Source organism: Eubalaena glacialis, chromosome 4 (assembly GCF_028564815.1).
Source record: "Eubalaena glacialis isolate mEubGla1 chromosome 4, mEubGla1.1.hap2.+ XY, whole genome shotgun sequence".
Classification (NCBI taxonomy): domain Eukaryota; kingdom Metazoa; phylum Chordata; class Mammalia; order Artiodactyla; family Balaenidae; genus Eubalaena; species Eubalaena glacialis.
Genome location: NC_083719.1, coordinates 127,485,000 through 127,510,960, shown reverse-complemented (window position 1 = coordinate 127,510,960; position 25,961 = coordinate 127,485,000). Strand labels below are relative to the sequence as shown.

At 55.5% G+C, this 25,961-nt stretch overlaps 1 protein-coding gene across 4 annotated transcripts in view; it reads right to left on the bottom strand.

Moving 5' to 3' along the window:
* Window positions 1-25,961, bottom strand: part of TCOF1 (treacle ribosome biogenesis factor 1) — a 38,746-nt gene that overhangs the window by 3,582 nt on the left and 9,203 nt on the right. For 2 of the 4 annotated variants that reach the window (XM_061189851.1, XM_061189852.1), the window contains exons 6-22: window positions 25,557-25,630; window positions 23,500-23,727; window positions 22,430-22,612; window positions 21,979-22,206; window positions 21,598-21,804; window positions 21,261-21,443; window positions 20,877-21,131; window positions 20,590-20,787; window positions 15,247-15,384; window positions 14,869-15,054; window positions 14,521-14,727; window positions 6,490-6,673; window positions 5,158-5,294; window positions 3,476-3,589; window positions 2,930-3,167; window positions 2,369-2,454; window positions 1,649-1,829 (exon numbers count right to left, since the gene is read on the bottom strand). In XM_061189851.1, the coding sequence (XP_061045834.1) occupies window positions 1,649-1,829; window positions 2,369-2,454; window positions 2,930-3,167; window positions 3,476-3,589; window positions 5,158-5,294; window positions 6,490-6,673; window positions 14,521-14,727; window positions 14,869-15,054; window positions 15,247-15,384; window positions 20,590-20,787; window positions 20,877-21,131; window positions 21,261-21,443; window positions 21,598-21,804; window positions 21,979-22,206; window positions 22,430-22,612; window positions 23,500-23,727; window positions 25,557-25,630 (3,027 nt within the window). Of the gene's footprint in view, window positions 1-1,648; window positions 1,830-2,368; window positions 2,455-2,929; window positions 3,168-3,475; window positions 3,590-5,157; window positions 5,295-6,489; window positions 6,674-14,520; window positions 14,728-14,868; window positions 15,055-15,246; window positions 15,385-20,589; window positions 20,788-20,876; window positions 21,132-21,260; window positions 21,444-21,597; window positions 21,805-21,978; window positions 22,207-22,429; window positions 22,613-23,499; window positions 23,728-25,556; window positions 25,631-25,961 lie in introns of those variants that run through there. The other 2 variants (XM_061189853.1, XM_061189854.1) reach the window with 2 other exon arrangements.

The window sequence follows — 25,961 nt, the reverse complement described above, 5'->3', positions numbered from 1 at the left end:
GAATCTAACCATCAGGATAGGGATAGTATCTTCCAGTCAGGAGTCCAGCGCTGGGAGGCAGGAGACCTGGGCTCTGGGTCTGACAACCAAACTCAGTTTCCCCGTTTGTAAAATGAGGGGTTAGATGAACTGTGAGCCCCCTCACCCCCATTCTAAATCACAGATTCATAATAAAAGTGAAGGCCACGCAGTCATTCAACTCACACCCACCTGCGCACAGTGGGCCCAGGGGTCCAGGTGGCGTGGCCTGGGGGTGCTGGGTGCAGTGAACATGCACGTGGTGGCTGACTAAGCAGGTTTACTGCCTGCCAGAGCGACTCCTGCTGCAGCCTTTGTTTAGAATTTTCCACGCCTCTGCTCTCCTTTGATAATTGTATGCTGACTACACGTGTGAAAAACCTTCCACAGCCCCCTCTAAAATGTCTCCCTGTCACACCCGCCTCTCACAAGGAGAAGAACGCTGGGGAAGAAAGTGAGCAATGACTCCTCTGCTGACCCGGCACCAGGCAAGCTGCAACGAAAAGCCCAGGGACCGGGGGGTAGGGGACTCAGCATATGTCCTGACGCCGCCCCAACATCACAGGTGACTTGGCAGGTCTCAGCTCCATTGGGGGCCTCACAGCACAAGTGCGCCGACACCCTGGGTTCGGGGAGGTGCTGCTGGTTTGGCCCTGCTCCACGTGGGGAGGAGAGGGCTGTTCCCAGCAGTGTGCAGTGGGCCCTGTAGCAGCTCTGGCTCCAGAGCCCTAGTGGGCCAGGGGTGGTGGGCAGAGGGGGTCGCAGGACAGACGGAGGCCCAATTCAGTCCTCTGGTGCTTCTTGGCAAGGAGAGGAGTCGGCTAGAGAAGGGAGCTGAGGAGGACACAGGGTGCCTCGGCAACCTCTCTCCCTGCAGCCCACTTCTCTGCTTCCTGTCTACCAAACACCTTAGAACACCAAGGCCGGGGAACCCCTACAGCTGTCCCAGGTGTACCCTCTAAATGTCCCATAGAACTGGCACGGTCAGCGGTGGCTGATGCTCCAGGCCAGGTGACCTGAGCACTCCAGTCTGCCCTCCAAACACTGCGTGACCATTTTCCACATGTGCAATTTTCTACGTGACACCAATGGATGCATCGACCCCTGCCCTGTCTGGTTAAGGCACTGAGGTCCAGAGAGGCCAGGGGCTCGTCTGAGGCTTTAGAGAACGTCAGTCCATAGCCTGGGGGCTTCGCCATGTGCTGAAGACTTCTCCAAACGTGGCCCCACCTTCTGTCTGAGCAACCCTGAGTCCTGACGTCCCGCACCATGAGCCTACTTGTTAGGAAGAAAAGTCAACACGGACAGCTAGAGAGAGCCAAGGCCTGCCCTGAAAGTCAAGGTGCACTTCCTCTAAGGCAGGGGTCACCCTACCAGGTGCACCAGCATCCCACAGGATGGATAACCCAACCTCCAGGCTGCCCTAGACCACAGCAGCCAGCCTCCCGGGCGCAGGCCCCTGCCCTTTGATGAGCACCTCCAGGCCTGATGCAGGGGTACCAGGCCTCACTTGGGGAGGCCCTGCTGGCAGACAGGACCATGTTGGTGGGACGGCTCCTGAGGGAGGGAAAGGGGCCCCTGCCTTGTCCTTCCACATCCTGCTGTGTCCTTCCTGCAGCCCTCGACTCACCTGTTTTAGGGGACATGGTGCCTGCTGCTTGTTGGGGCTCCACTTCCTGCTTGCCGTCTGGGGCATGTCTGGTGGCCGGAGTAGAGGAAACCGAGGGGTTGGGGTCTGGCTTGGGAGTGGCCTTTGAAGCCTGGGAACTGGCCGGAGTCAGCCCAGGGGTCACATAACCTGAGAGGAGAGACTGAAGAAGCCCAGTGTGAAGAGGCCCAGCAGTGCATGGCCTGCTATGAGGACACCAGCACAGGGACCCCGAGGGTTGGGCCAGCCCTACTGGGCGGTGGGCACATCAGCCCTCTGTGCGTACCTCCTGCACTATTTTAATTAATACATAGTTTTAACAGGCACATTTAAAAAGGAAACTTTATTACTAATGCAAATGGAAAAGCACTAGCATTTGCCACGTACAGATGATAACCTTAAAAGAAATCCCATCTGTTAGAGAACGTTTTTATATGGGGATCACCTAAATCAAGGTAAGCCCTGTCTATAGACTCCAAGAGTCCGCTACTCACGACCTTATGCTGAAAAGGGGCCTCGGGGCAGGAGCCAGCCTGGCTCCACACGGACAGGACCCTGCCCAGGGCCCCCGGGAAGAGGAAGAGCCCAGACCCATGAGCCAGGGGGCGGCCTCGGCCTACGACTGCATAGGTGGGCAAGAGCTGGGCCTGGGGCTCCTGCCCCAAGGCCCCCAAGGTTGCCAGCCCCTTCCCTCGCGGTTACCTGGGAGGGTGCCACCACCTCATCATCGCTGGACTCCGCTGTGGTCTCTTCCACCAAGGTCTCCCTCCTGGAGGGGGCGGGGCCTACTGGAGAAGCACAGGTATCCTACTGGGAGTCCCAGGTACCCTTTGCCAGCTAGACAGGCCGAGCCCTCAGGAGGGCCCAAGGAGGGCCTGGCCCCTGCGTGCGTGCCTCACCCTCCCGCCCGAGGCTTCGTCTGCTCCCACTGCTCCCTTCCAAGGGCTACTGCTCTGCACAGCACTCCAGGTGAGACACCTGAATGCCAACACCTGCTAATTCCCAAGGGAGGCGTGGCCCTGGGATTTTGGGGGCTCAGTTAGGGGAGCCTGATACCAGAAAGCTGGGAGTGGCCAAACAGCCGAGTAGGAAGGCCTCTAACATCATGTGGACCAACTCTGTTACGGGGTTGTGCAGCTGGGTAAACTGAGACCCTGTGTGGGATGGCTAGGCCAAAGTCGCAGAACAAGTGGACATACAAAGCAGAGGCCTGAGCCGAGGGCTCCACCAGGTCCCCCAGCCTTTCCCTCCCAGGACCCTCACCTGGCCTGTGGGTCAATGGGGCCACCTGGGGCCCCTCAGCATCTTCTTCACTCCCTGAAGAGCTGCCACTGCTGTCCTTGCTGTCACCTGAGGTCCCAGAGGCCTTGGCCTTGGGGCGTCCCGAGGGAGTGGCTATGGCCTGCTGGGTTGCAGGAACCTCAGGCTTTCTGAGCTTGTTGGCCCCTCTGGCCTGCGCGGGGGTGCTCTGGGGACTCGTCACGGGCAGTGTCTCGTCGGTCTAATTTGGTGAGAGGAGAAAGGGTGAAAGGAAAAATTAGGGGAAATAAGATCTGGTGCTTACTGAACACCTCAGTTAAGGGCCAGGCACCGTGTTAGCTGCTTCGCACACAGGCCTCACTTAATCCTCCCACAACTCTCTAAGACGGGCAGCAGAAGCCCGGGAGGTAAGTGCGTGAGCTACAGCCAGTGCTGGTAAGTGCTGGTGCTGGGACTCAGGCCCCTGCCTGGGCCCTGCCTTCTACCCTCTGCGGTCTCTGATGACTGTCCCCTCCAGAGCGGGGCCTGGCCCCCGGCTCCCCAGCTCACCCCACTTGAAGACGGGGTCCTGGCAGCAGGAGGCTGGGCCTCACTGGCTTTCTGGGCAAGGACCTTCAGGGCAGCCTGGGTCAGCGGGAGGTGAGCTGGGTTCCTCTTTGTCACCTGTGGACAGCCAAAGGCAGCCCTGAGACTCCCGGGTTCCCGGGATGCCATCATGCCACAGCCTGGTCAGATCCTGTCTGGCTGGGGTGGAAGGGGACCTGTAGCTGCAAGAGGAACCTGGGGCTGGAGTGGAGGACTGAGGGGCAAAGGGGCAACGCCACCATCTGGGCAGAAAATGGTGCCAGGCTTCAGGTTATGAGCTAATCATAGCGTTCTCAGAGGTCCAAAGACAGCTCCCAGCCCATGGGAGGGAAGCAGCTCAGGCTCCAGCGGAGGCCCCACCACTCAATCTGAGCCTCTAGCCTCGTGGCTGTAACAGCCTCCTTAACAGTCTCCCTGGTGCCACTCCTGCTTCCCACACACGGCAGCGGCCAAGGAGAGAGAATGGAACGAGACCTGGGTGTGATCCCTCGCTGAAACCTCCAGGCCCCCCGCGGCCCTCACCAGGCCCTCACCATGGGTTGTCAGGCCTGGCCCCTCTGCCCCAGCTTCTTCCAGCTCTCGAACCCCCAAGTGCTTCCCCAGAGGTCCCTGCACCTGGGTCTCCCTGCTTGGAGGGCTCCCCAGCTCGCCCAGGCCTGGCTGCTTCTCCGGCCTCAGTGTTGCCTCCTCTGGGAGGCCACCCCGGCCCGTCCTTTCTAAAGCAGGTCATCCCCCTGTTCCCTAGTTGGTGAGTACTTTAACTTTTGGTCTCCTTGTTTAGTGGCTGACCCCCGCCTTGGGAACTCCACGAGGGCAGGGACCCTCCTTGTCTTCTTCCTGTCGTATCCTCAGTGTCCCACATAGACAGATGCTCAGCACCATCTGCTGGCTGAACGGCCAAATGGATGCAGGTTGTTGGGTGCCGTGACCACAAACCAGCCACCCACTCAGCACCCATGCTCCCAGGAAGCTCTTTTTGAGCTGTAGCTCGTGATGAGCCCCTCTGAGTGGAGATGCCCAAGTCCTGCTGCCGCGTCCCCAGCTCTCTCTCCTCCTGCCTTCTCAGAAAAAAGGGGCGGGTACAAGGCGTCAGGGAGACAAACTCTACAGCCCTGAGAGCAATGGATTGGGAGGCAGGAGCCCCGATTCTGACCCTGCCGGATCCTGGACATGTCTCGACCCTCTTGCTGAGGGCGTGGTGCTCAGTTTCATCATTTGAATGATGAGCCATTAACTCTCCCCTGCCCGGTTTTTTAGTTTCAGCAAGGACCAAATAAATAAAAAGGCACTGAAAACCGTGAAGGCTGGGAAGAACGCTCATGGTCACTATGACAAACACTGACAACGGCAAACTTTTGTTCAAACCGGGAGAAAAAAAACAAACCAAAGGCCTGACATTGCTGAAAAAGCTGCTGAGAGACTCAAGGAGCAGGGCTGGCTCTTCCCGGGCGCCACGTGCCAGATCACGCAAGGCTAATTTGGGAGCGTGGATCAGGGCTACGGCCAGGCCAGGAAAGGCTGTGGCTTCGAGGGCGTGGGTGAGAGCAACTGCGGTGCCACCCAGAAGCCCTGTGGGGAAGTGGGGGCAGAGGAGGGAGCCCCTCAGCCCTGCTAGCCCGCACAGCGCCCCCCGGCCCTTCAGGTACCTGAGAGGCTGGCGTCTCCCGTTTCTTGCCTTCAGACGCCCGACTGGTGTCCTCACTGCTGCCGGCCCCCACCATGCTGGCTCTGAGGGCTGCCCTGGGGTGGGCCGTGGGCACAGTCGCCACGCTGGTCCTAATGGCTGAGATGGAGCGGGAGGGGCTGTGTCAGGGCACAGGAGCCCGTGGCCTCCCCAGAGGAGCAACACCCAATCTCTCAGCCCATCCTGGGGACCTGGCGCGGTGCCCGGGGCCTGTGTGGTAGAAGCCCGTTAAATCCCCTCCCGAGCCTTCCAGGCAGGATCTGCCACTGTCTCCACATCACAGGGAGATGACACGACTGCTGTGGCTGTCACCCCAGGCCTCCTCCTTGGCCCCTCCCCACCTTCAGCCCCCGCCGCTGGCCAGGCCGCTCCTCCTGAGCAACAGGCAGAGCACTGGAGCCAAACGTGACTCTCCGCGCATGTAAAACAGTCTCTCCTGAGGACAGCCTTGGTCATGTGCAGAGGCTCGATTACACACGTTCACTGCAGCACTGTTCATGACAGCCAAACGCCCCAAACAAAACCCTCAGCTTCCTCCAACGCGGCGCTGGCTAAGTGAACCGCGGGATCCCACCCCAGTGACCACTTTGTAGCCAGCAGGCATCACGCTGTAAATATGTAACGTCACAACACACCAAATAAAGATTACTGAGCGTATGTCCAGTGTGGTCTCACTAAAAACACATGGTGTCATCTTAGGTTTTTGTAAAGTTAATAGTTGTAAAATGTTAACAGTAATTATTCTGGACAGTGGGATTCCAAGTGAGGTTTTTTCTTTTGTGCTAATCTGCATTTCTTAATTAGCCTACCAAGATCAGGTATTAATATCTTCGTTAAAAAGTGTTCTAGTAATAATAATAGTAATTAACCATTTTCTTGCTATCACTGTTAGAATCACAGATTGTCAAAAGTCAAAGAAATCCCAGATCTGGTCCTGTCTCCAGGAATCCTTCCCTACATGTCTCTGTTTAGGGATTACCTAACCCCCCCTTTACATGCCACCAGGAACGGAAGGCTCACTACCTCACAGCCCTCTCCATGTTCAGTCAGTCAGTTGTTACAGAGCTCTTCCTTATACTACAAACCTGGTCCCTGCAGCTTCTAGCCTCTGGTCTAGGTTCTACCCTTTGGAGCCAGCACAGAGAAGCCCCAGCAGCTACTTCTCCTGAGCCAGCCCAGTGGGGGTGTGTGTGTGTGTGTGTGTGTATGTGTGTGTGTGTGCACGCGGGTGTGTGTGCGTGTGTCTGGCAGTTGCAGCAGGGGAGTCAGCCCTGCACAGTGGGCCTGTGCTCACCAGGAGTCGAGCACTGCGTAGCGGGGATCACGTCCTCATCCTCACTCTCAGAGGAGCTCTTGGGTGTGCTCTCTGAGGCCTGGGCCTTCCTCGGGGTGCTTGTAGCCTGGGCTTGGGCGGGGGTAGCAGCTGGGCCAGCTGGACTACGATTAGGGTCGACAAAAATCAGAGGGGTTTTAATCACCTTGAAAAACAAAAACAAAACACACCCCCCCAGTGATTAAAGGCTTGGCCAGGGGAAGAGGAAGGGGAAGGTGGGTAGGGGAGGGTTTTATAAGGCAAGGGGTCCAGAGAGCTTGGGGTGGCTGGGCACAGTCAGAGGCCATTCTAGCTGCCCAGGGCACTCCCAGCTCACTCCCAGCCCACGCACCCGCTGAGACCCCGCACAGCACCTCACAGCTCACAGGAGCCCACCTGACCCTCACATAAACCCCCGAGGTCAGCGGCGTTAGCTCCACTATACAGATGGGAAAGCCACAAGTCCAGAGAGGGGAGGAGAGTTGCCCAAGGTCACACGGCCCAACGGAAGCAGAGTCAGGGCCAGAACGTGCGATTCAGCTTCCCTCCTCTGGCTGACTTCAGAGAGACGCCTGCCGCATGGGGCGCTCCGAGCAGCGCCCCCCTCAGTTGCCTGGCTGTAATACATGATTCACTGGGGAGTGGTTCACAGTCTAGTTGCCCCCATGCCCAAGAGTCTGATGCCGCCTCCCGAGGGGGCTGCCAGGACGCAGCAACCCAGCTACATCGGCCCAGTATCTTCAACAAATACACTGCACAGGGAAAATCAACAGAGTAAGGCCGAAGGGACCCAGTACAGTGTGTGGCTCTTCCATGGACTCCTATTTGACCACGCCAGATATAGAAAACGTCATTCATGAGACAACTGGGGAATGGGGACACCGACTAGGTGGGTCAACTTTTTAGAGATTGTGCTTAAAAAAAAAAAAGGAGGGATTCAGTGGTGTTGGGGAAGTGAGTTGAAGGTTTGGATGAAACGAGCTTGGTCACAAGTTCAGAACTACCAAAGCTGGGGATGGTACTTGGGGGCTCTGTACACGTTCTATCTGTGGTTATGCTTTGCATTTTCCAGTGAGACACTGAAACAGAGAGAAAGAAAGCAGCACCACCTTGTATTCTACGGACACCTGGGAACCACAGCTCCAGTGAATATGCCCACTGCACAGAAGGGCATCTGGGGAGCCTACTTTCCAGTCCCCAAAGGTCAGGTCTGGTCTGGGTTCTGGCCCCACCCCCACAGGGAGAGGAGGGCGGCAGGCAGGAGCTGCCCACGGCCACAGCCACGGCCACGGCCTGGGACCCAGGTCTCTGCCCACCTCCCGAGCGTGACTCCACCTCCTCCCAGGGTGCTGCGGGAGAGGTAAAGTAAAAAGGAAAGCAGGAAGGGGCCCGCCCAAGGGGGGAAGCTCTGCTGGGCTTGGGCCCTTCCTACCCCTGCCAAACGGCCTCCCCCATGGCTGCTCTGATCTGCCACTTCCAGAGCCTTCCTTCCCACGTGACGAAAGAGAGAAGATGGAAAGTGGGAGAAGGCTTACAGTTGAGGGAGGGGGGATCTATATATATGTGAGAAGACAGAGGAACAGATTGTCGGGCATGAAGAGAGGCAGCAAGCCCACTGAGGCAAACAATAGCGTCTGGGATGTTAAAAGCAGCTCCGCAGCAGAAGCCTCCTCCCTGTTCCACCTGCCCACGCCGTGCACCCCTCCCTCCCCCGGGCTGGGGGCTGGGCAGGGGGCCTGGCTTTGGGGGGCGGGGCACGAGGGGGACCCTGGCTGAGCCCTGGACTGGGAAGGAGGCTTCAGAAGGAGGGCTGTGCTGCCCAGGGGTATGTGGGATGCACTTCTGATCCCACCTCTGCCACGACCTCACCTCGTGGCCCAGCCCCTGAGCTTCGTGGGCCTCACTCTCCCACCTGTTGAAAGGGCTATTAGTAACCCCAGCCTGGGCTCACTCACCGGAGGGCCTCTGGTCTGCCCAGTACACACAGGGGTGACAAGGGCCTTCTTTCCGGGGTATGTCAGAAAAGACACACTGGAAATGGAAGCAGCCCGAACATCTGGCTGGACACCCCGTGTAGGTGCTGGGCAGTGAGGGCCCAGAGGGAATGCAGGCACTCCTTTCCTACTATAGGGTCTGACGTCTGTAGGACCAAACCCGGGGGCCTTCTAGAAGTCACAGCTGAGCGCATCACAAGAGTGCCCTCGTTCCAGTCTGGGGCAGAGCAGGGGTCGGGCGGATTGGCCCAGGCTGCTGACCCCAAGGGACATGGCCATGAAGGCACCCGAGCTCTGGATGGCAGCACTTCTCCAAAGCCTCTCCCAGAACTGCCTGGGACTGGTTAGCAGATCCTGGGCCCACTCCACCCCAGGGAGATGAGAAATCCCACTCCCAGGGATGTAGCCTGGAGCCTCCATGGTTCACCAGCCCCCAGGGAATCTCACCCCAGGGGTTGAGAAGGCTGAAGCTCAGCAAGGGCAAGTGGCCCTACCCAGGGTGACCAGCAAGCTGGTGTCAGAGCCAGGGCTGGAAGCTAGTTCTCCAGGCACCAGACAGGAACTCCTTCCAGGACCAACCATGCTAAGCCTCTGATTTAACACCCTCATTTAGCTTCTTACAGGTCTCTTCTTTCTTTCTGACTCAACCTGGAACTCTGAAGGCAGGGCCTTGTCTTTTTAATTTGGTACTTACCCCAGGCCCCAGCACAGACCCTGGCCTGGGGTTAATGCCAGCACAACAGGGCTGAGCCACGGACCACCCCGAGGTGCCCGTGAGAGCAAGGGGACAGGCCCCACCCCCTGCATGGGGGGAGGCTGAGGCACAGTGAGGGGGCCTGGGAATGGACCACATCCCCTCTCTGCCTCCCAGCCTAGGGCTCTGCCCACCACCCTGGGATCAATCCCTTTCCCACATGGACAGGCTAATAATAGAAACAGTGAAACTCGTCAACAGAGAAGTGCCTGATAAACGCATAATAACGATAATAATCATAATTAGTGAGCTGGGGATTAAGGAGATAAAAACCCCCCAGTTAGGAGGAAGCTGCAGCTTCCCCGAGCTGTGCCGTCTTCCCTGAATCCTCCCGGGGAATGCACAAAGTGCCGACTTTTTCCTTTCCTCTTTTTTAATAGGGACTCCAGAATACTGAGGACTAACGTACCAATTAAATGGCTCAGTTTAAGCATGATGTTCATATTAATTGTGTTAGTCCACCCCCGCAGAGAAGGGCGAAGCGGCCCGCTCCCTCCCAGCTGTTTCGATCCTGCTCAGAGAAGGGGGCAGCCTCCAAAAGGCTCCACAGAGAGCCAGAGGGCAGTGTCCAAGCCCTGCTTCCTTCCTGCCATGGAGAGGGGAGTGTCAGGGTAGTGCCAGGGAGCGGACAGCCTGGGTTCAAACACCGGGCCTGTCCCCTTGTTACAGCCCTGTGACACCAGGGCAGCTCACCCAACTTCTCTGGGCCTCATTCATTCCTCCTCAAAATGGGAATAAAAGCACCTATCCTCATAGGTCTGTTGTGGGGATTAAACAGAACAATGAAAGTATGGGGCCTAGCACAGTCCTTGGCACTCAGGAAGTGACCAATGGTAGATGGAGTTGCTCATGGTTATTTTTCTAATCTAGGCTATTAAGGAGAGAAAGGCAGTGAGCACCCCAGCACTGGGGGTGTGCAAATGGCATCTGACTCTACCGATGGACTGATTAGCACGTGGTATGATATCTAAGGGGAGCTGGGTTTTTTTCGGCTGCACCGCGTGGCATGCCGAACTTCCCCGACCAGGGATGGAACCTGTGCCCCTTGCATTGGAAGCGCAGAGTCTTAACCACTGGATCGCCAGGGAAGTCCTTAAGGGGAGCTGGTTAAGGAGACCCACTGGTCTGGGGGTTGCGGGCTCCAGCATCTCTGAAGGGCCTGGTAGACGCTTCTAGGAACTTGGGGCTAGAGGAGGACAAAGGGCAGTGCCAGCTGCAGGCAAGGCCTGGGGTTCACACAGAAGCTCAGACACCTGCCAGGTGAAAGTGGGCCTCTGGAGTTGGGCAGGCAAGGTGGGCTTGGTCCCGCCCTCAGGGGTAGAGTCAGGGGAGGACGGCCGGCAGCGTGTGAGGATGGGCTGCAGGTGCGTGAGTGCGGTCTGGGACCGGGCCTGTGGGATTCTGACAGGCCCTGCAGAGAAGGCTCCCGGTTCCCAACAGGAAGCAGGGGTATCAGCGTCTGCCCCTTCCTTGGCTCCTTATGGGTCATAGGAGTCTGGGGAAATCACTTCAAGTTGTTGGGCCTTGACTCCTGATGCACCGCCACGTGCCCTCCTGCGTTTACAGGCCCTCCCTCTCGGGTGGCACGCTGTGTACCTGCGCCAGCATGCAGAGCGGGGAAGCAGGACTGCCACCCTGCCTGTTCACAGCTGAAATAGCCGGGCCTCAGCATGGTTCAGGCGAGCCTGGGCCCTGGAGCTGGAGGGCGGGGGAGCCGGCTCTGACCCTACACCGTCTGGCTCTGCTGCCTGCCTCCCAGGGTTATTGTGAGGATGAAGGTGTTAAAACAGAGGAGAGAGCTCAGGAAACTGGGAAGTGCTATTTAAGTGGGACAGATCTGCCCCCGCGCCCGGGCCCACCGCCCAGCTCTGAGCCTGAGTGTCCTCAGAGACAAGGCCTGGCCGACCTGTCTCGCTGGCAGCTCATCACTGCTGGTTGAGGACCCCTCTGCCTTCTTCTCCGGGGGCGCTGGGGCCAGGGTCTTGCTTCTGGCAGTTTTGGAGTTACCCTCCTTCTGACGGGACAAGCATATGGTGCGTGAGGGGGCATTTGTTAGCCGAGGGGCAGCACCACTGAGAGGCCGGGGTGGGGAAACCACGGCCAGCGAGCAACGACCCTCAGTCTCCGGGGAAGATAGCATGACCCCCCTATATACACACAGGGGTCACAGCTGCTGGCCCGGCATGCCTCACAGCCACTGGGAACACAGGTCTCCACTCTGTCTATCCTTCCTCCAGAGCTGACTCTGAACGTGAAAGGGATGTGTGAGTCAGACACCACTAAAACCTGAGGGCTGGCGTGCTGTTGGCCGGGCATTGGAATAAGAGGTGACAGTGGCCCGGGACAAGGTGGCAGGGGTGGGGCCAGTGGCCCCAGCACAGCTCACATCTGGCTGTCACACCTCCAGCTAAAAGCAGGAGTTGGCTGAGTGTTCCGAGCGGCTGTTATCCCCTCCTGCTGGACCAGACATAAATGAGGGGGGCGGGCCGGCTGGGAAGAGCCGTCAGGAGCCAGAGGACGACTCAGAGAGCAGTGACTAATCAGCAAGGTGCTAGCGGTGACCAGCTCAGGGGAGCCCAGGTAGGTGCAGAGGGCAGCTCTGGGCCTCCCTACTGGTGCGAAGGCCCCACTTTCACCACTCAGAAAAGCAGGACCCATGTTGCCTGAGCCTCCAATTTCTTAAGAAAAGCTAGAAGATCCTGACTTGTGTATTTCCCAATTTTTAAAATGAATCAACTACAATGCACACTGCAACAGCCACGCCCCCATGGCTTCCTTGCTCACAGAACCCTGACTCTGTTCTGGGGGTCCCCACCACAGGCTTTGGAGAGGATGGCTACTTCTCCTAGCCAATCACAGGAACTGCAGGCCTCTCATCAGTGAGTGACTTTTTTGGGGGGTGGCAGGGGGTGGGCAGAGCACATGCCTTAGATCTGGTCAAGGAGACAAGGGGAGGGGAAGTCAACTGGGGGATTTCCTAGCTCTTTAGGAGATGCTGCAGCCCTGCTGTGACAATGAGGCACATGAGGCATAGAGACGGAAGAAATCTGAGTCACTGATGATGTTGAGCTGAAGGACAGATGATGCTGAGCTGAAGGAACCACCTTTACAGACACCTTACCCTGAAACATCGTGCACTGAGATAACCAATCCCCTAAGCATCTAAGCGCTTGTGAAGTAGCTCTTGTTTTCTCCTGCAGATTAGGATGTCCCGACTGATACAATAACCTGTTTAAAACTTTACAGGGACTTCCCTGGTGGCGCAGTGGTTGGGAATCTGCCTGTCAATGCAGGGGACATGGGTTCGAGCCCTCGTCCAGGAGGATCCGACATGCCGCGGAGCAGCTAGGCCTGTGCGCCACAACTACTGAGGCTGCGCTCTGGAGCCCACGAGCCACAACTGCTGAGGCCCACGCACCTAGAGCCTGTGCTCCGCAATGGGAGAGGCCACCACAATAAGGAGTCGATGCACCGCGGCGAGGAGTGGCCCCCGCTTGTCGCAACTAGAGAAAGCCCAAGCATAGCAACGAAGACCCAATGCAGCCAAAAAAAAAAAAAATTAAAAAACAAACAAAAGAAACTTTACAAAAAGCACCACAGTCCAAAACATGGCTGGGACCCTTGTGTCTTAGTCTGGCATTTAGGCCCCCATAAATGTTACTGGTAACAAGCAACTAGAAGTGACTATTGCCTACAGGACAGCTGGCCTTTGCTGAACCCACCTGACTTTACATCCCCCCTCCCTTTCCACACTCCCCTCCCCAACCTGGAGGGTCTGTCTCTACTTTCGTGTCTAGGGAACCCCAGGTCTTCCTCCAAGCTCAGCTCAATCATCTCGTTTGGCCTCTCAGACACTTGTTTTCCCAGCACCATCAGAGCACAACCAGAACATTCTCCAATAATCCGGTCACCTTGTCTTGCCCGACAGACTATATGCTCCTTGAGGGCAGGGCCAACATCTTTCATTCCTTTGTCCCTGTCAATAAGACAGCGTGTTCAGTAGTGGTCTGCTGCACTGAAGGCAGAGAGATTAGTGCTAGGAGCACTTACACTTCTTGGTGCTTGTTTACTCATGAAGAAAATAGAAATCTAGGAGGGGCTGGAGCTCAGCGTGGAACAGGGATTTCCAGCTTCCCTTAAGAAATGGAAGCTCAAGGGACTTCGCTGGTGGCGCAGTGGTTAAGAATCCGCCTGCCAATGCAGGGGACATGGGTTCGAGCCCTGGTCTGGGAAGATCCCACATGCCACGGAGCAACTAAGCCTGTGCGCCACAACTACTGAAACCTGCGCGTCTAGAGTCCGTGCTTCGCAACGAGAAGCCACCACAATGAGAAGCCCACGCACCCCAACGAAGAGTAGCCCCCGCTCTCCGCAACTAGAGAAAGCCCACGTGCGCCCAGCAATGAAGACCCAATGCAGCCAAAAATAAATGAATAAATAAATAAATTTAAAAAAAAAAAAAAAAAAAAAGAAATTGAGTATCTGGCCTCACAAAGGGTCCATCTCCACCAGGTCACAACTGGCTGGAGCTGATAGGGACTGCTTTTCTAGATGAGACAAGGGCTCTCCAGTTTGTCCTGGTTGCCACCACTCCCTACTGTCTCTCCTGACACCAAGGCTCCATGTCAGTTGCCATCTATCACCTCTACTAGGCCTGAGCCCGTCATTTCCATCACATGTCTGAGCCCTGCGAGTCCTGGAGTTTGTCACCCTGAACTTCTTCTGTGCAAGCAGACAGAGGGAAAATGGTCAAGATAAAAGTCGGTTGCTCATTCCTTCCCTCTCCCCACTCCTCAGGCTTCACGTTAAGCTAGAAGAGCTCTCCTTGAGAGATACACATGCCTACAGGAGGCCCCAGGCCCAGGTGAGGGATGTGACTTCCTCCAGCTTCCCAGGGCCTCATGGTACCTGCATCACAGTCCAAGCCTCCTCATGGCCCTCTGTGACATCTTTGGGGGCTTGGTGGGAGTTGCTGGCCTAGCATTCCATGGGGCTGGTGTGCCCACTCGTGCTGTGGAGGCCTTGGTAGATATGGGAGTGCATAGGACACCCTTCATCAGGGAGGCCTTGGTTAGGGGGTTTCTACAGCAGGTTTCACCTAAGGAGACATGGGGGACAGCAGCTGGGGGAAAGGATCCTGGGGTCAGAGCCTTAATCTGGTCTTAATTCCTTCTTCACCTGGCCCTGAACCCACGTTCTGATGCAGGAGTAGGTGGCGGTGGCTCAGAGGCCTGGCACTGTAGCTGCTTCCTCATGAGGCCTCACCTGGGCTGGGGGCACAGCTGCCGGCGTCTCCCCGTCACTGTCTGACTCCTCCTCACTGCTGCTCTCCGAGTCCTCTTCCCGCTTCCCGGCCTGGGCGGCTGGGGGTCCTGCCTTCCCAGGGGGTGCTGGGGCCGCCCCTTTCCTGGGGGACCCCTTGGTGGAGGCTGAGGCAGTTCTGACCTGGGGGGTCTTCCCTGAGGGCTTCGCCTGGAGTGAGAGAAGCGGAGTGAGAGAAGCGGAGTCAGGGAAGGGAGACGGGAGATGCATGGGGCATGTGTAGCTGTGCTGTGGGCGGCTCCTGGCACAGAGGGGAAGCACAGGGCTGCTCTCTGCCCTCCCGGGCCTCACCTGAGCGGGCGCCTCCCCCTCACTGTCCGACTCCTCCTCACTGCTCTCCGAGTCCTCCTGTGGGCCCCTGATCGGCCCCAGCTGGGCCTGGGCTGCTGCAGCCAGTGCCTTCCCCATAGCCGGCACAGACACCTGGCCCCTGCCCGAGACAGCACTGCTCTGGGGGGCTCTTGCTGGTGGCTTTACCTGAATCATGAGGAGGGAACAGTATTGGGGAAGGAAGAGGAAAGCACAGTTCCCCTTAAGTGAAGCCCCACCCAGGGCATGGCTGTGGGGAGATCACTCCCGCCTGTGCAGGACCCTTGTCCAGGCTGGGGCCACTGCTTGGCCTCCTCTCCATCCCACCCCGGCACCTCTTTTGGCACTGGTCCTACTTGCCTTGGCTGGGGACCCCAGTTTGGTTTGAGCAGCTGCAGAAACCCCTTTTCCAGGAGCTGATGCTGCCCCTTTGGCTGAAGCCACTCTGGTGGCAGCTGGGTTGGCTTTGGTCTGAGGGGTTTTCACTGAGGTCTTCACCTGGAAGGAGAAAAGGGAATTACGGAAAGGGGGTGAGATGCAATAGAGCAGGTAGCCAAGAATGCCGATTCTGGAGTCAGATGCCTGAGTCTGGATTCTGGCTCCTCCAGTAATAGCTGTGTGAACCTGGGCAAATCATTTGACCTCACTGGGCCTCAGTTTCCTCCTCTATAAAATGGGAATAAATGAGGCCTACCCATAGGGAGGGTGAGGATTAAATGGGAGATTCCCAGTGTTTAACACAGTGCCTGGCACACAATAAGCACTCAAACTTATTACTGTGAGAACTTTTCTTACTGTTAGCTAAGTATAAGACTACCCAGAGCAAAGGTGTTTTCCAGGCTCCCTTTTAGCTAGGTGGCCATGTGATTAACTTCTGGCTAATGGATGTAAGTCAAGCATACATTTGACTTTCTTACACACGTAGGAAATGTGTCTTCTTCCTCTCTGCTGCCTGGAATGTTGAGGTAACAGCTGGAGCCCAAGCAGCCATCTTAGTCTATGAGATGGGAGCCAAGTACTCAGGATGGCAGAACAAAAAGGAAAACCACTGTTGTTTGAGGTTTTCTTAAGCTTAACCTAACCTAAACTGATATTCAAGGAATCCCCTAAAAGCTTGTCAGGGTCTATAAACAGAACTATAGACATAAGAGCAACAAAGAGCAAAATCCTTGATAAGAGTGTGAAAGCAAGCCTTGCTAATGTGAAATCAGATGAGGAATTTGGCATCATCTCAAGGCCCCTGTCTCCTTCAGAGATGTCATCTGAACAGTGATATGCCCTACAACCCAGCTTCCCTCATTCACATGGGACCAAGTGAAATTATCAGTCATGAATTGAAGAAAGAAAATTCTCTAAAGCATGGACTATGTATGACTAAGGCTAAGGTGGTTAGCAGCACAGAACTCAAGTCATCCAGAGGGGAGTAATGTTTTTTACATAGACTTACAAAAACAAAACAAAAGAAACCAAGTCTAAGTTGACCTAACAAGTCTTAAAAGTTTAAAAGGACTGAAATCATACAAAATATATTCTCCAGCCACACAGGATTAAATCAGAAATCAACAACAAAAAGAAATCTGTGTAACTCCATATATTTGGAAGTTAAGCCACTTCTTAATAATACAAAGAATAAAAATTTAAAAATACAACATTTCAAAATTCAAGAGACAAAGCTAATGCAGTCCTCAGAAGGAAACTTATAGCTTTAAATGTTTACATTAGAAAGAAAGAACTAAAATCAAAAATCTAAGATTCCAGGGACTTCCCTGGTGGCACAGTGGTTAAGAATCCACCTGCCAATGCAGGGGACATGGGTTCGAGCCCTGGTCCGGGAAGATCCCACATGCCACGGAGCAATGAAGACCGTGCGCCACAACTACTGAGCCTGCGCTCTAGAGCCCACGAGCCACAACTACTGAGCCTGTGTGCCACAACTACTGAAGCCCACGTGCCTAGAGCCCATGCTCCACAACAAGAGAAGCCACCGCAATGAGAAGCCCACACGCCACAAGGAAGAGTAGCCCTCGCTCACCGCAACTACAGAAAGCCCGTGCCCAGCAATGAAAACCCAATGCAGCCAAAATAAATAAATTTTAAAAAAGAAAAGAAAAAAAAATCTAAGATTCCACCTTAAGAGGCTAGAAAAAGAAGAGCAAATCAAACTCAAAGTAAGGAAAGAAATAATAAAGATCACAGTGGAAATTAATGAAACAGAAAACAGGAAAACGATACAGAAAAATCAATGAAGCCAGAAGTTGTTTCTTTGAAAAGAATGAAATTGATAAGTCTTTAGCTAAACTTACCAAGAATAGGACAGAAGACACAAATTACCAAAAATTAGGAAAGAAAGCAAGACATCACTACAGACCCTATAGATATTAAAAGGATTATAGGGGAATATTATGAACAAATTTATGTTAACCAATTAAACAACTGAGATGAAAACGGACAAGTTTCTAGAAAGGCACAAATTATTAACTGTGCACAGAATTATTAACAGGTACAAAATATAAACTGATTCAAGAATAATAAAATCTGAATATACCAATATCAATTAGAGAAATTGACTTAGTAACTAAAAATCCCCCCCCACACACACACAAAAAGCCCAGGCCCAGTTGGCTTGACTGATGAATTCTATTAAGAAAGAAATAATACCAATCCAACACAAACTCTTAGAAAACAGAGCAGAAAATACTACCCAACTAATTTTATGAGGTAGTATCGCCCAATACCAAAGCCAGGCAAAGATATCACACGATATCTACAGACCAATATTCTTTATGAACACAGACACAAAAATCCTTAACAAGTGATTTGCAAACCAAATCCAGCAACAAATAAAAAGGAATATACACTATGACCAAGATGGATTTATCCCAAGAATGAAACATTGATTTAATACCTGAAAATCAACTAATGTAACACATATTAACAGAACAAAGGAAAAAAAATCACTTCAATAGAGAAAAGGCATTTGATAAAAACCTAACTCCAATTCATGATAAGAACTCTCAACAAATTAGAAATAGAAGGAAACTTCCTCAACCGGATCAAGGGCATCTATGAAAAACCTACAGCTAACATCACACTTAAGAGTGAAAGACAATGCTTTATCAGTAAGATTAAAAACAAGGCAAGGATGTCTGCTCTCATCACTACTATTCAACATTTTACTGGAGGTTCTAGCCAGTGCAATAAGGCAAGAAAGAGAAAAGCCATCTGGATTAGAAAGAAAAAAGTATAACTGCCCTTAATTTGCAGACATGATCCGTATACAGAAAATCCTAAGGAATCTACAAAAGCCACTAGAACTGGTAAGCATGTGTAACAATGTCACAGGACATGAGATCAACATACATCACAAGGTCAGGCCCAGAAGGCACCACACCACTTATCTGGTCATTCATCAAACACTGACTGAACATCTCTCTCCTGCCTTTCTCACACAAGGGCTGTCTTTCTATGATATTTAAGTCATGAATCATCTCCTTCCTGAGTCTCTGGCACATTTGGTTTTCCAGAACGGATTCTCTGACTTTGTTAATTTTTTTTTTTTAATTAATTATTATTTTTTGGCTGCATTGGGTTTTCGTTGCCGCGTGCGGGCTTTCTCTAGTTGAGGCGGGCAGGGGCTACTCTTTGTTGTGGTGCGCGGGCTTCTCACTGCGGTGGCTTCTCTTGTTCTGGAGCACGGGCTCTAGGTGCACAGGCTTCAGTAGCTGTGGCACGCAGGCTCAGTAGTTGTGGCTCGCAGGCTCTAGAGTGCAAGCTCAGTAGTTGTGGCGCACGGGCTTAGTTGCTCTGTGGCATGTGGGATCTTCCCGGACCAGGGCTCGAACCTGTGTCCCCTGCGTCAGCAGGCAGTTTCTTAACCACTGCGCCACCAGGGAAGCCCTGTTAATTTGTTTTGAACCTCAATTCCCTCAATGGATGGTTTACTTTGAGCTGGCTGGGTGTCTCTGAGCAGATCAGAGATTGTGACTCATTTCTGACCCCAGCAATGCTAAGCAGAATAGAACAGCATTTTGTGGGTGAGGCCATACAAGTATTATTTCAATCCTCATCATAACACCACAACAGAGGCAGTTATTATCCTCATCCTTCAGATGAAGGCGAGCAAAAGAAGGTGGCCAACAAGACTCCTATCAGCCCTGCTTGTTTTAGCAGAAGCTCTTCAGACCTCTTGAAGCTAGGAAAGGCAGTAGCTTCTGACAGAGCATCAGGCTGTAAGGCTACGCCCCTATAGAGAGGGACTGGCTGCTCTATTTTTCAACCTGAGAGAAAATAAGGCCCCAAAGTATGACCATTTCTGTGGCTGGAAAAGTTTTGGCCAAGATATAGCAGAAGGAAGCGGGAAAGGCAAAGGCTTTGGAGGCAGGCGCTGGTGGGGCTGGAGCAAGTCACCAAACAACTCCTCTACGCTCCAATTTCCTCTTCCAGAAACCAAAGTAAATGAACACCGTCTCATAGTACAGGTGGGAGGCTCAAATGGGAAGACAGATATTTAAGTGATTGGCACACTGAAACTTTTAAGGCATTGGTCTGGAATATGTCTGTAGCTTGGAAAAACAGGATAGGAGACTGTTGACCTGAGACTCTGTGAAGGCCAAGAATAGTTTAAAATCTCAGTAAAGGAATGATAGGACCTTGGGTCCCACAAGATAATAGTGAGATCAGGACCAAAAAAAAAAAAAAAAAAATCCATAAAAATGTGTGCTTTGGTACAGGGAAACAAGAAATGACTAATTTGAGTGGTTAGTGAAAAAAAGAGCGACAATTAAAAATAATAAATGATGGGTGGGTGAATGCAGGGAGTGAGATATCTTCACCTCTCTCCGCTCTCCCAGGCTGGAAGGCAACTCTAGATTCTGCTCCCTCAGGGAGACGGATGAGAACTTGCTGTGTGCAGGCCCTTTGCTGGGTGTGGCAGCTGAGAGCTCATCAAATTCTCAACTCTGTGCAGGTTGATTTCCAATTTACAGAAGAATAAACAGAGGCCCTAATGAATTACTTCATTTGCTAGGACATGGAGCTAGGACTTGAACCCAGGCAGCCTGGCTCCAAACCTCCCACCATTCGCCATTCACATGGTCTCCCCTAGTGATCCCACCAGAATGTTCTGCTTGGGGAAACTCACAAAGCCAGGCACTCTCCCACCCCCTGGCTTTTGCGCAGGCTGGTTTCTCTGCCCGGAACACTCCACATCACCTGGCCAACTCTTTCAGCCCACAGTTTAAATGCCACTTCTTACAAGAGGTCTTCTCTCCTGAGAAACCTCTAGACACCATCACCTGCCACGCCCTGCTAGCCTAGGCACACACCCTCCATCTCAACCCTACTATCATACCATGCTGAAATAATCTGTACATGTCCACGCCCCCCCATCTAGGCTGGGAACTCCAAGGGCCAGGGCCAAAGGAGCCCCAGACAAGTTGGCACCTGGCAGATGGGGTACTTAACAGAGCTTGTGTAAAAAGAAATCTCAGTGGGAGCTCAAAAGGTGATGAAGGAGACCCTGGAGCTCGACCCTGGAGCTCTGATGGGCAGAGGAGACGAGTGGAAAGTGTGGAATGAGGCTGAGCTGAGGCTGCTGCTCAGGCTTCTGCATACCTGGGGCAAGAGCAGCCTAGGTAAGCCCATCCTCAGCCCCACCCCAGGCAACGGTGTGGGTGGGGCAGGTTGGCTCCTCCCAGGTCTCACCTGTGCTGCAGTTGAGGCCGCCTCCTCATTGTCCGACTCTTCCTCACTGCTCTCGGAGTCTTCCTGCACCTCAGCTTTGACCTGGGTCACTGCAGGCCCTGCCTTCCCAGCGAGCCCCGGGGTGGTCCGTGCCCCTGAGGGCCCCTTGGTGGGTGCCGAGGCAGCTTTCACTGGGAGGCTTTTCCCTACAGACTTCACCTGGAATGATGTGGAAAAGAGGCATGTCACAGGAGCCAAAGGACCATGTGGGGGCTGGCCCTGCCCCAGCCAAACAAACTTCGCCTCACCTGTCCCACTGAGGCGGCGGGAGCTGTCTCCTCCTCGCTCTCCGGCTCCTCGCTGCTTGAAGAGTCCTCCTCTGGCCTCTGGGTGCCCCTGACCACCGCTGGGGATGATGTGCGGGTTGGCGAAGTCACCGTTCCTGCTTTCCAGGGGGCTGGTGCGCTTACTTGCACTGGTGGGGCCTTGGCAGATGCGGGTGTAATAGGGGTGCCCTTCCTTGGGGAGACCTTGGTCTGAGAAGTTTTCACAGCTGATTTTGCCTGAGGGGACACAGAAGTCAGAAGCTACAGAAGGATCTTGGACTCAGAGCCCCCATCCGCTCAGGGCTGGAGCCCCACTGCCATCCTCCCCCACAGCTCCCTGTGGGGCTGACCGGCGGGGGCAGCTACCTGGGCTGGAGTCTTGGCTGCGGGGGCCTCGTCCTCACTGTCTGACTCCTCCTCACTGCTCTCCGAGTCTTCCTTGGACCTTTCAGTCTTGACCTGGGCGGCTGCAGGCCCGGCCTTCTGAGGGGGGCCCTGGGTGGGACCTGAGGCAGGTCTGACCTGCAGGACTTTTCCCGAGGACTTTGCCTGCAGCGAGACACACAGGCTCAGGGGAGAGCACCCAAAGTGTGGCTTTGTGCAGAGACACAGAGACGGAGAGGGTCAACAGGCACGGTGAGCAGAGGGGGAGGGGCTTCCAGCACTGAGCCGGAGACAAGAGACTGACAAGCAGGGGCCTCACCTGGGCCAAGGCCGCTGCCCTCAGCGCCTCCCCCTCGCTGTCCGACTCCTCCTCGTTGCTGCTCTCCGAGTCCGCATCCCACTTTGCCACCTGGGCGGCTACAGCCCTTGCCTTCCGAGGGAGCGCTGGGACAGCACTCTTCGCTGAGGGCCCCGTGCTTGTGGCTGAGGCAGCTCTGACCTGGGAGTTTTTTCCCGAGGGCTTTGCCTGGGAGTGACGAAGGACAGGGTCAGGATAGGGGGCTTGGGGGGAATGTGTGAGGTAAGACAGGAGGTGAGGAGGGCGGATGGAGGGCAGCGGTTCCGGGTGCAGAGGAGGAGAGGCCCACAGGGTATCTGCAGGCGATGCACAGGGCCGGGCCGGGCATCCCTCCAGCCTCACCTGAGCCAGGCTCGCGGTTTGGGGCACGGCTGTGGACGCCTCCCCCTCGCTGTCTGACTCCTCGCTGCTGCTCTCTGAGTCCTCCTCCTGCCCCCTGGTCTGGGCCTGAATGGCTGCAGGCTCTGCCTTGCCAGGGGCTGCTGGAGGGGCCCCTTTCCCAGGGGAGAGCACCTGGGCAGGTGCTGCTGAGGTGGCTCTGACCTGGGGGATCTTCCCTGAGGGCTTTGCCTGGAGCGAGTGAAACAGTATCAGAGGAGGGAGCCCAGACGGTGGGCATGAGGAAACACAGGAGAGCGGACAGGGTTAAGGACACCGCAGACACCACACCACACGGTGAGAAGGCGCAGGGCTCTGAGCATGGCTGGGGCGCATGCGGAGCGGGAGAACAAGCCCTCAGAAGGCCTCCTGGGATGGGGCGCTGGCTGTGGGACTCTCCCTCCCCAGGCCTCACCTGCAGCAGAGTCTGGGCAGCTGGCGCCTCCTCCTCGCTGTCCGACTCCTCGCTGCTGCTCTCCGAGTCCTCCTCTGGCCTCCCTGCCTTCCCAGGGGGTGCTGGGGTGGCCCCTTTCCCAGGGGTCCCCTTGGCAGGACCCGAGGCAGCTCTGACCTGGACAGTTTTCTCGGAGGTCTTCACCTAGTAAAAGAAAAAGTGCAGTTTGCTTCCCTCCTTCTGAAAATCCCCTCGTGACACCTTAAGAATAAAGCTCGAGGCCTTAGTGAGGCTCACAAGACCCCCTGCTTCTCTCCACACTCCTCACCTTGACTGGTGCTCCAGCCGGTATGGCCGACCAGCCAGTATGGCCATACCTCCTCATTCCCGGGGCCTTCACACCCCCTGCCCATTTCACTACCACTACCACTACCGCCTCATCCCCTGGGTCCCAGACAGATGCCAGTTCCTTACAGCAGTTCTCCATGATAGCCCTGCCCCAGGGTGGGCAGGCTCAGGGCTCCCAGGGGCCTTTTACCACCTGTCTGACCCCTAGTCCTCCCTGCTCTCTGATTCCAACAGCTTCCCAGCCTCTCTGGCTTTCCCTTAGGACATGCCCAGCTGCAGCTCTGACTACCCAAGCGAGGAGAAGGGGGTCCCAGCAGATGGAATGGAAGCGGATTCCTGTCTGCTAACAAGCCATGATTTGGCCTGAGAAGCCAGAGGACCAGGTAATTAAAACTTCTCAAGCCCCTTCACAGCAGGACTAGCTGGGACAAGGACAGCAGCCCATTTACTAGACAGGGAAACTGGGGTGAAGGGAGTGGTTACTGACTGGGTGGGGTGCAGCACCTGCCCTTTGGGAAGCAGCCATTCCAGGCCACTGCTTGGACAGGAAGGGCCATTTCCAGAAGCGGCTGGAGCAAAACCAGGTGCCCTTGCCCTTCAACTCCCACAGCCCCGCCTCCCTCTCCCCAAACTCCACGGCGAGTCTCCTCTGGCAGGGAAGGTGCTCATTACACAGTTACTCCACCAGTCTCGGGGCCAGGGAACCAGGGAACCCCGAGGAGCAGGCCTCCCTTGGGCCTCACCTGGCTGGGTGTCCCCGCAGGGGCCCCCTCCTCACTCTCGGACTCCTCGCTGCTCTCTGAGACCTCTTCTGGCTTCTTGGCCCTGCTGGCTGGGGTCATGGCACCCCCTCTGACTTGGGGTGTCACACATCCTGCCTTCCCTGGGGTCGGGGCTGCCCTTCTCCTTGGAGACTCCTTGGCCACAGCTGCTGAGGCTTTGACCTGTGGTGGTTTTACTGCAGGTTTCACCTGGAACGAGAGGATGGAATCAGAGAATAATCCTCTCCACCCGTGAGGAGTATAAGATGCTTCATAGTTTGTAAAGCTCTTTCCTAATGTCATCTGGTTCTCAAACAACTCCCTAAGACAGATACTATCTTTACATCTATTTTCCAGTACAGGACAAAAGGCTCAGAGAGGTTAAACCACTCAACACCAATACTGAGGGGCAGAGCTGTGACTTGAACCCATGTCTACATGGCTCTGGGGGCAGAGCTCTCAACCACGATGCTCCTCTCCCACCTGGCACACAGGGCCCAGCAGAGGGGCAGCCACTCTCAACCAGGACAGCTCATGATTGTCTGTCCCTCCAGCTACAGTATCTCGTCATGGTGGCCACCCCAAGGGCCAGGAGGCTAGGATCTGAACTCCAGTCTTGGCACTGGCTTGCTGAGATTCCTGGGGTACATTCCTTCCCTCTCTGGGCTCTGGCCCACTGAAGCTATGTGTTTGGCTGCTGGTTTCCCAGGGCCAGGAGTGTCGCTCATTCCCTTGGCAGGGCCTGGGGGATGGGAGCCCAGGGCGTCCTTATGGCTGGCTGTAACTAGGGCCCAGCGGTGGGACGGAAGGTGGGGAGCGGCCCACAGCTAGGCCCGGGGTAGCTGGGAGCAAGGTCTCCACCTTCGTGGGTGACTGGCTAAGGCAGGAAGGCAAGGTAGGAAGCACTGTGGGTGCCAGGCCAATCCATCCCTGCACACTACTTTTCTCCCTCTGCAACACCTTTCCCCTGGGTGTCCTGGCGCCAGGCACCAGCATCTCCTGCCAGCACTTCTCCAACAGCCCCTCAACCACCTCATTACATTTATTCAGCACTGTCCTCCGATCCAGGCCACAACCAGCGATCTTCCCGAACCGTAAGTCAGGCCATCTTACCGCTGTGCCTGTAGCCCTGCAGTGGCTTCTCACAGCCTCCAGAATAAAACCCAAATTCCTCTCAGCAGTCCTCTTGGTCAGGCATGGATCTGGCCCCTGCCTACTTCTGACCTCACCTTGTATCACTTTCCGCCTCATTCATGAAATTGCAGATCACCGTTGCTTAAAAGCACCAAACTCGTTTTGTGTCTGCCTCTGCCCATGCTGTCCCTCTGTCTGCATCACATTCCTGTTACTGCGCCTCAGAGCTCTCCACGTTTCCCTTTCATAGTAACCATCACCATGGCAGTTAAATTTCTGAGGGACCCCTCCACTTCCCCACGGCAGCAGGAACGCCACCCGTCCTGCTTACCACTGTTTCCCCAAGGCCTGGCGCTTGGAAGGTGCACAATAAGGAATAACCTGCGGGGACTCCTCCCAGGTCACCGTTCACAGAATAGACACGGCCACAGACTAAAAGACCTGCCTGCCCCTGGCCGGTGCTGAGGCCTGGCATTCACCAGCAGGCCCAGAGCCTCCTCAGCAGCCTCACCCCACACCCCAGTCACCCGGACAGCCACGCTCCTGCCCCGTGGCCTTTGCTCGTGCAGCTCTTCCCGCTCGAATACCCCTCCCCCCACCTCCCTCCCCGTGAAGATTCCTGTGCGTCAAGGCCGTGGTCCAGGGCCACCTCTTCCAGGAAGGCTTCCCCCCACCTCACAGGCAGGATGGCGTCTCTTCCCCCCAGCCCCACACCTTCGCCTGCCTAGAGTGCAGTGAGCAGCGCCTGGCTCCCCGCCTCCGCAGGTCTCAGCCTTCCCAGCTCCCGGTCACCCTGACACCCTTGCTGAACTCATCTGGTGCCCCTGGTAGGTGAGGCCCCGGCCAGGCCCCCAGGAGGGTTAGAGGTTTGCAGAGGGCAGCTCCTGAGGATGGGCGGCAATTACCTCCACGTCCGTCTCATCGCTCGAGCTGGAGGTGTCCTCGCTGGAGCTGGTGGCCTGGCTGGCGGCCGCCATTCCTGAGGAATAAACAAGGAGGGACTGAGGGCCTTTCCAGACCCGCCTGCCCCTCGCCGGCACCCTCCACGCCGGCACCCTCCACGCCAGCTACTCAGGGCCAGGTGCGAGCGCTCCTCCTCCCGCCGCAGCTCCGCGCTCTCTGGAAGGCGCACAGCCCAGGGGCATGTCACTCCCCCTGTGCTCCTGCGCGGCTCTGAGGCCCCGGTAAGGCCTATGATGTTAGGTCCTAACACACGAGCGCCAGGAGCTGACGGCTCAGAAGATCTCCTTCCACCAGCACACAGCAGCAGGCAGGGCAGATGCCTATTTTACATGGGAGACGGAGGCAAG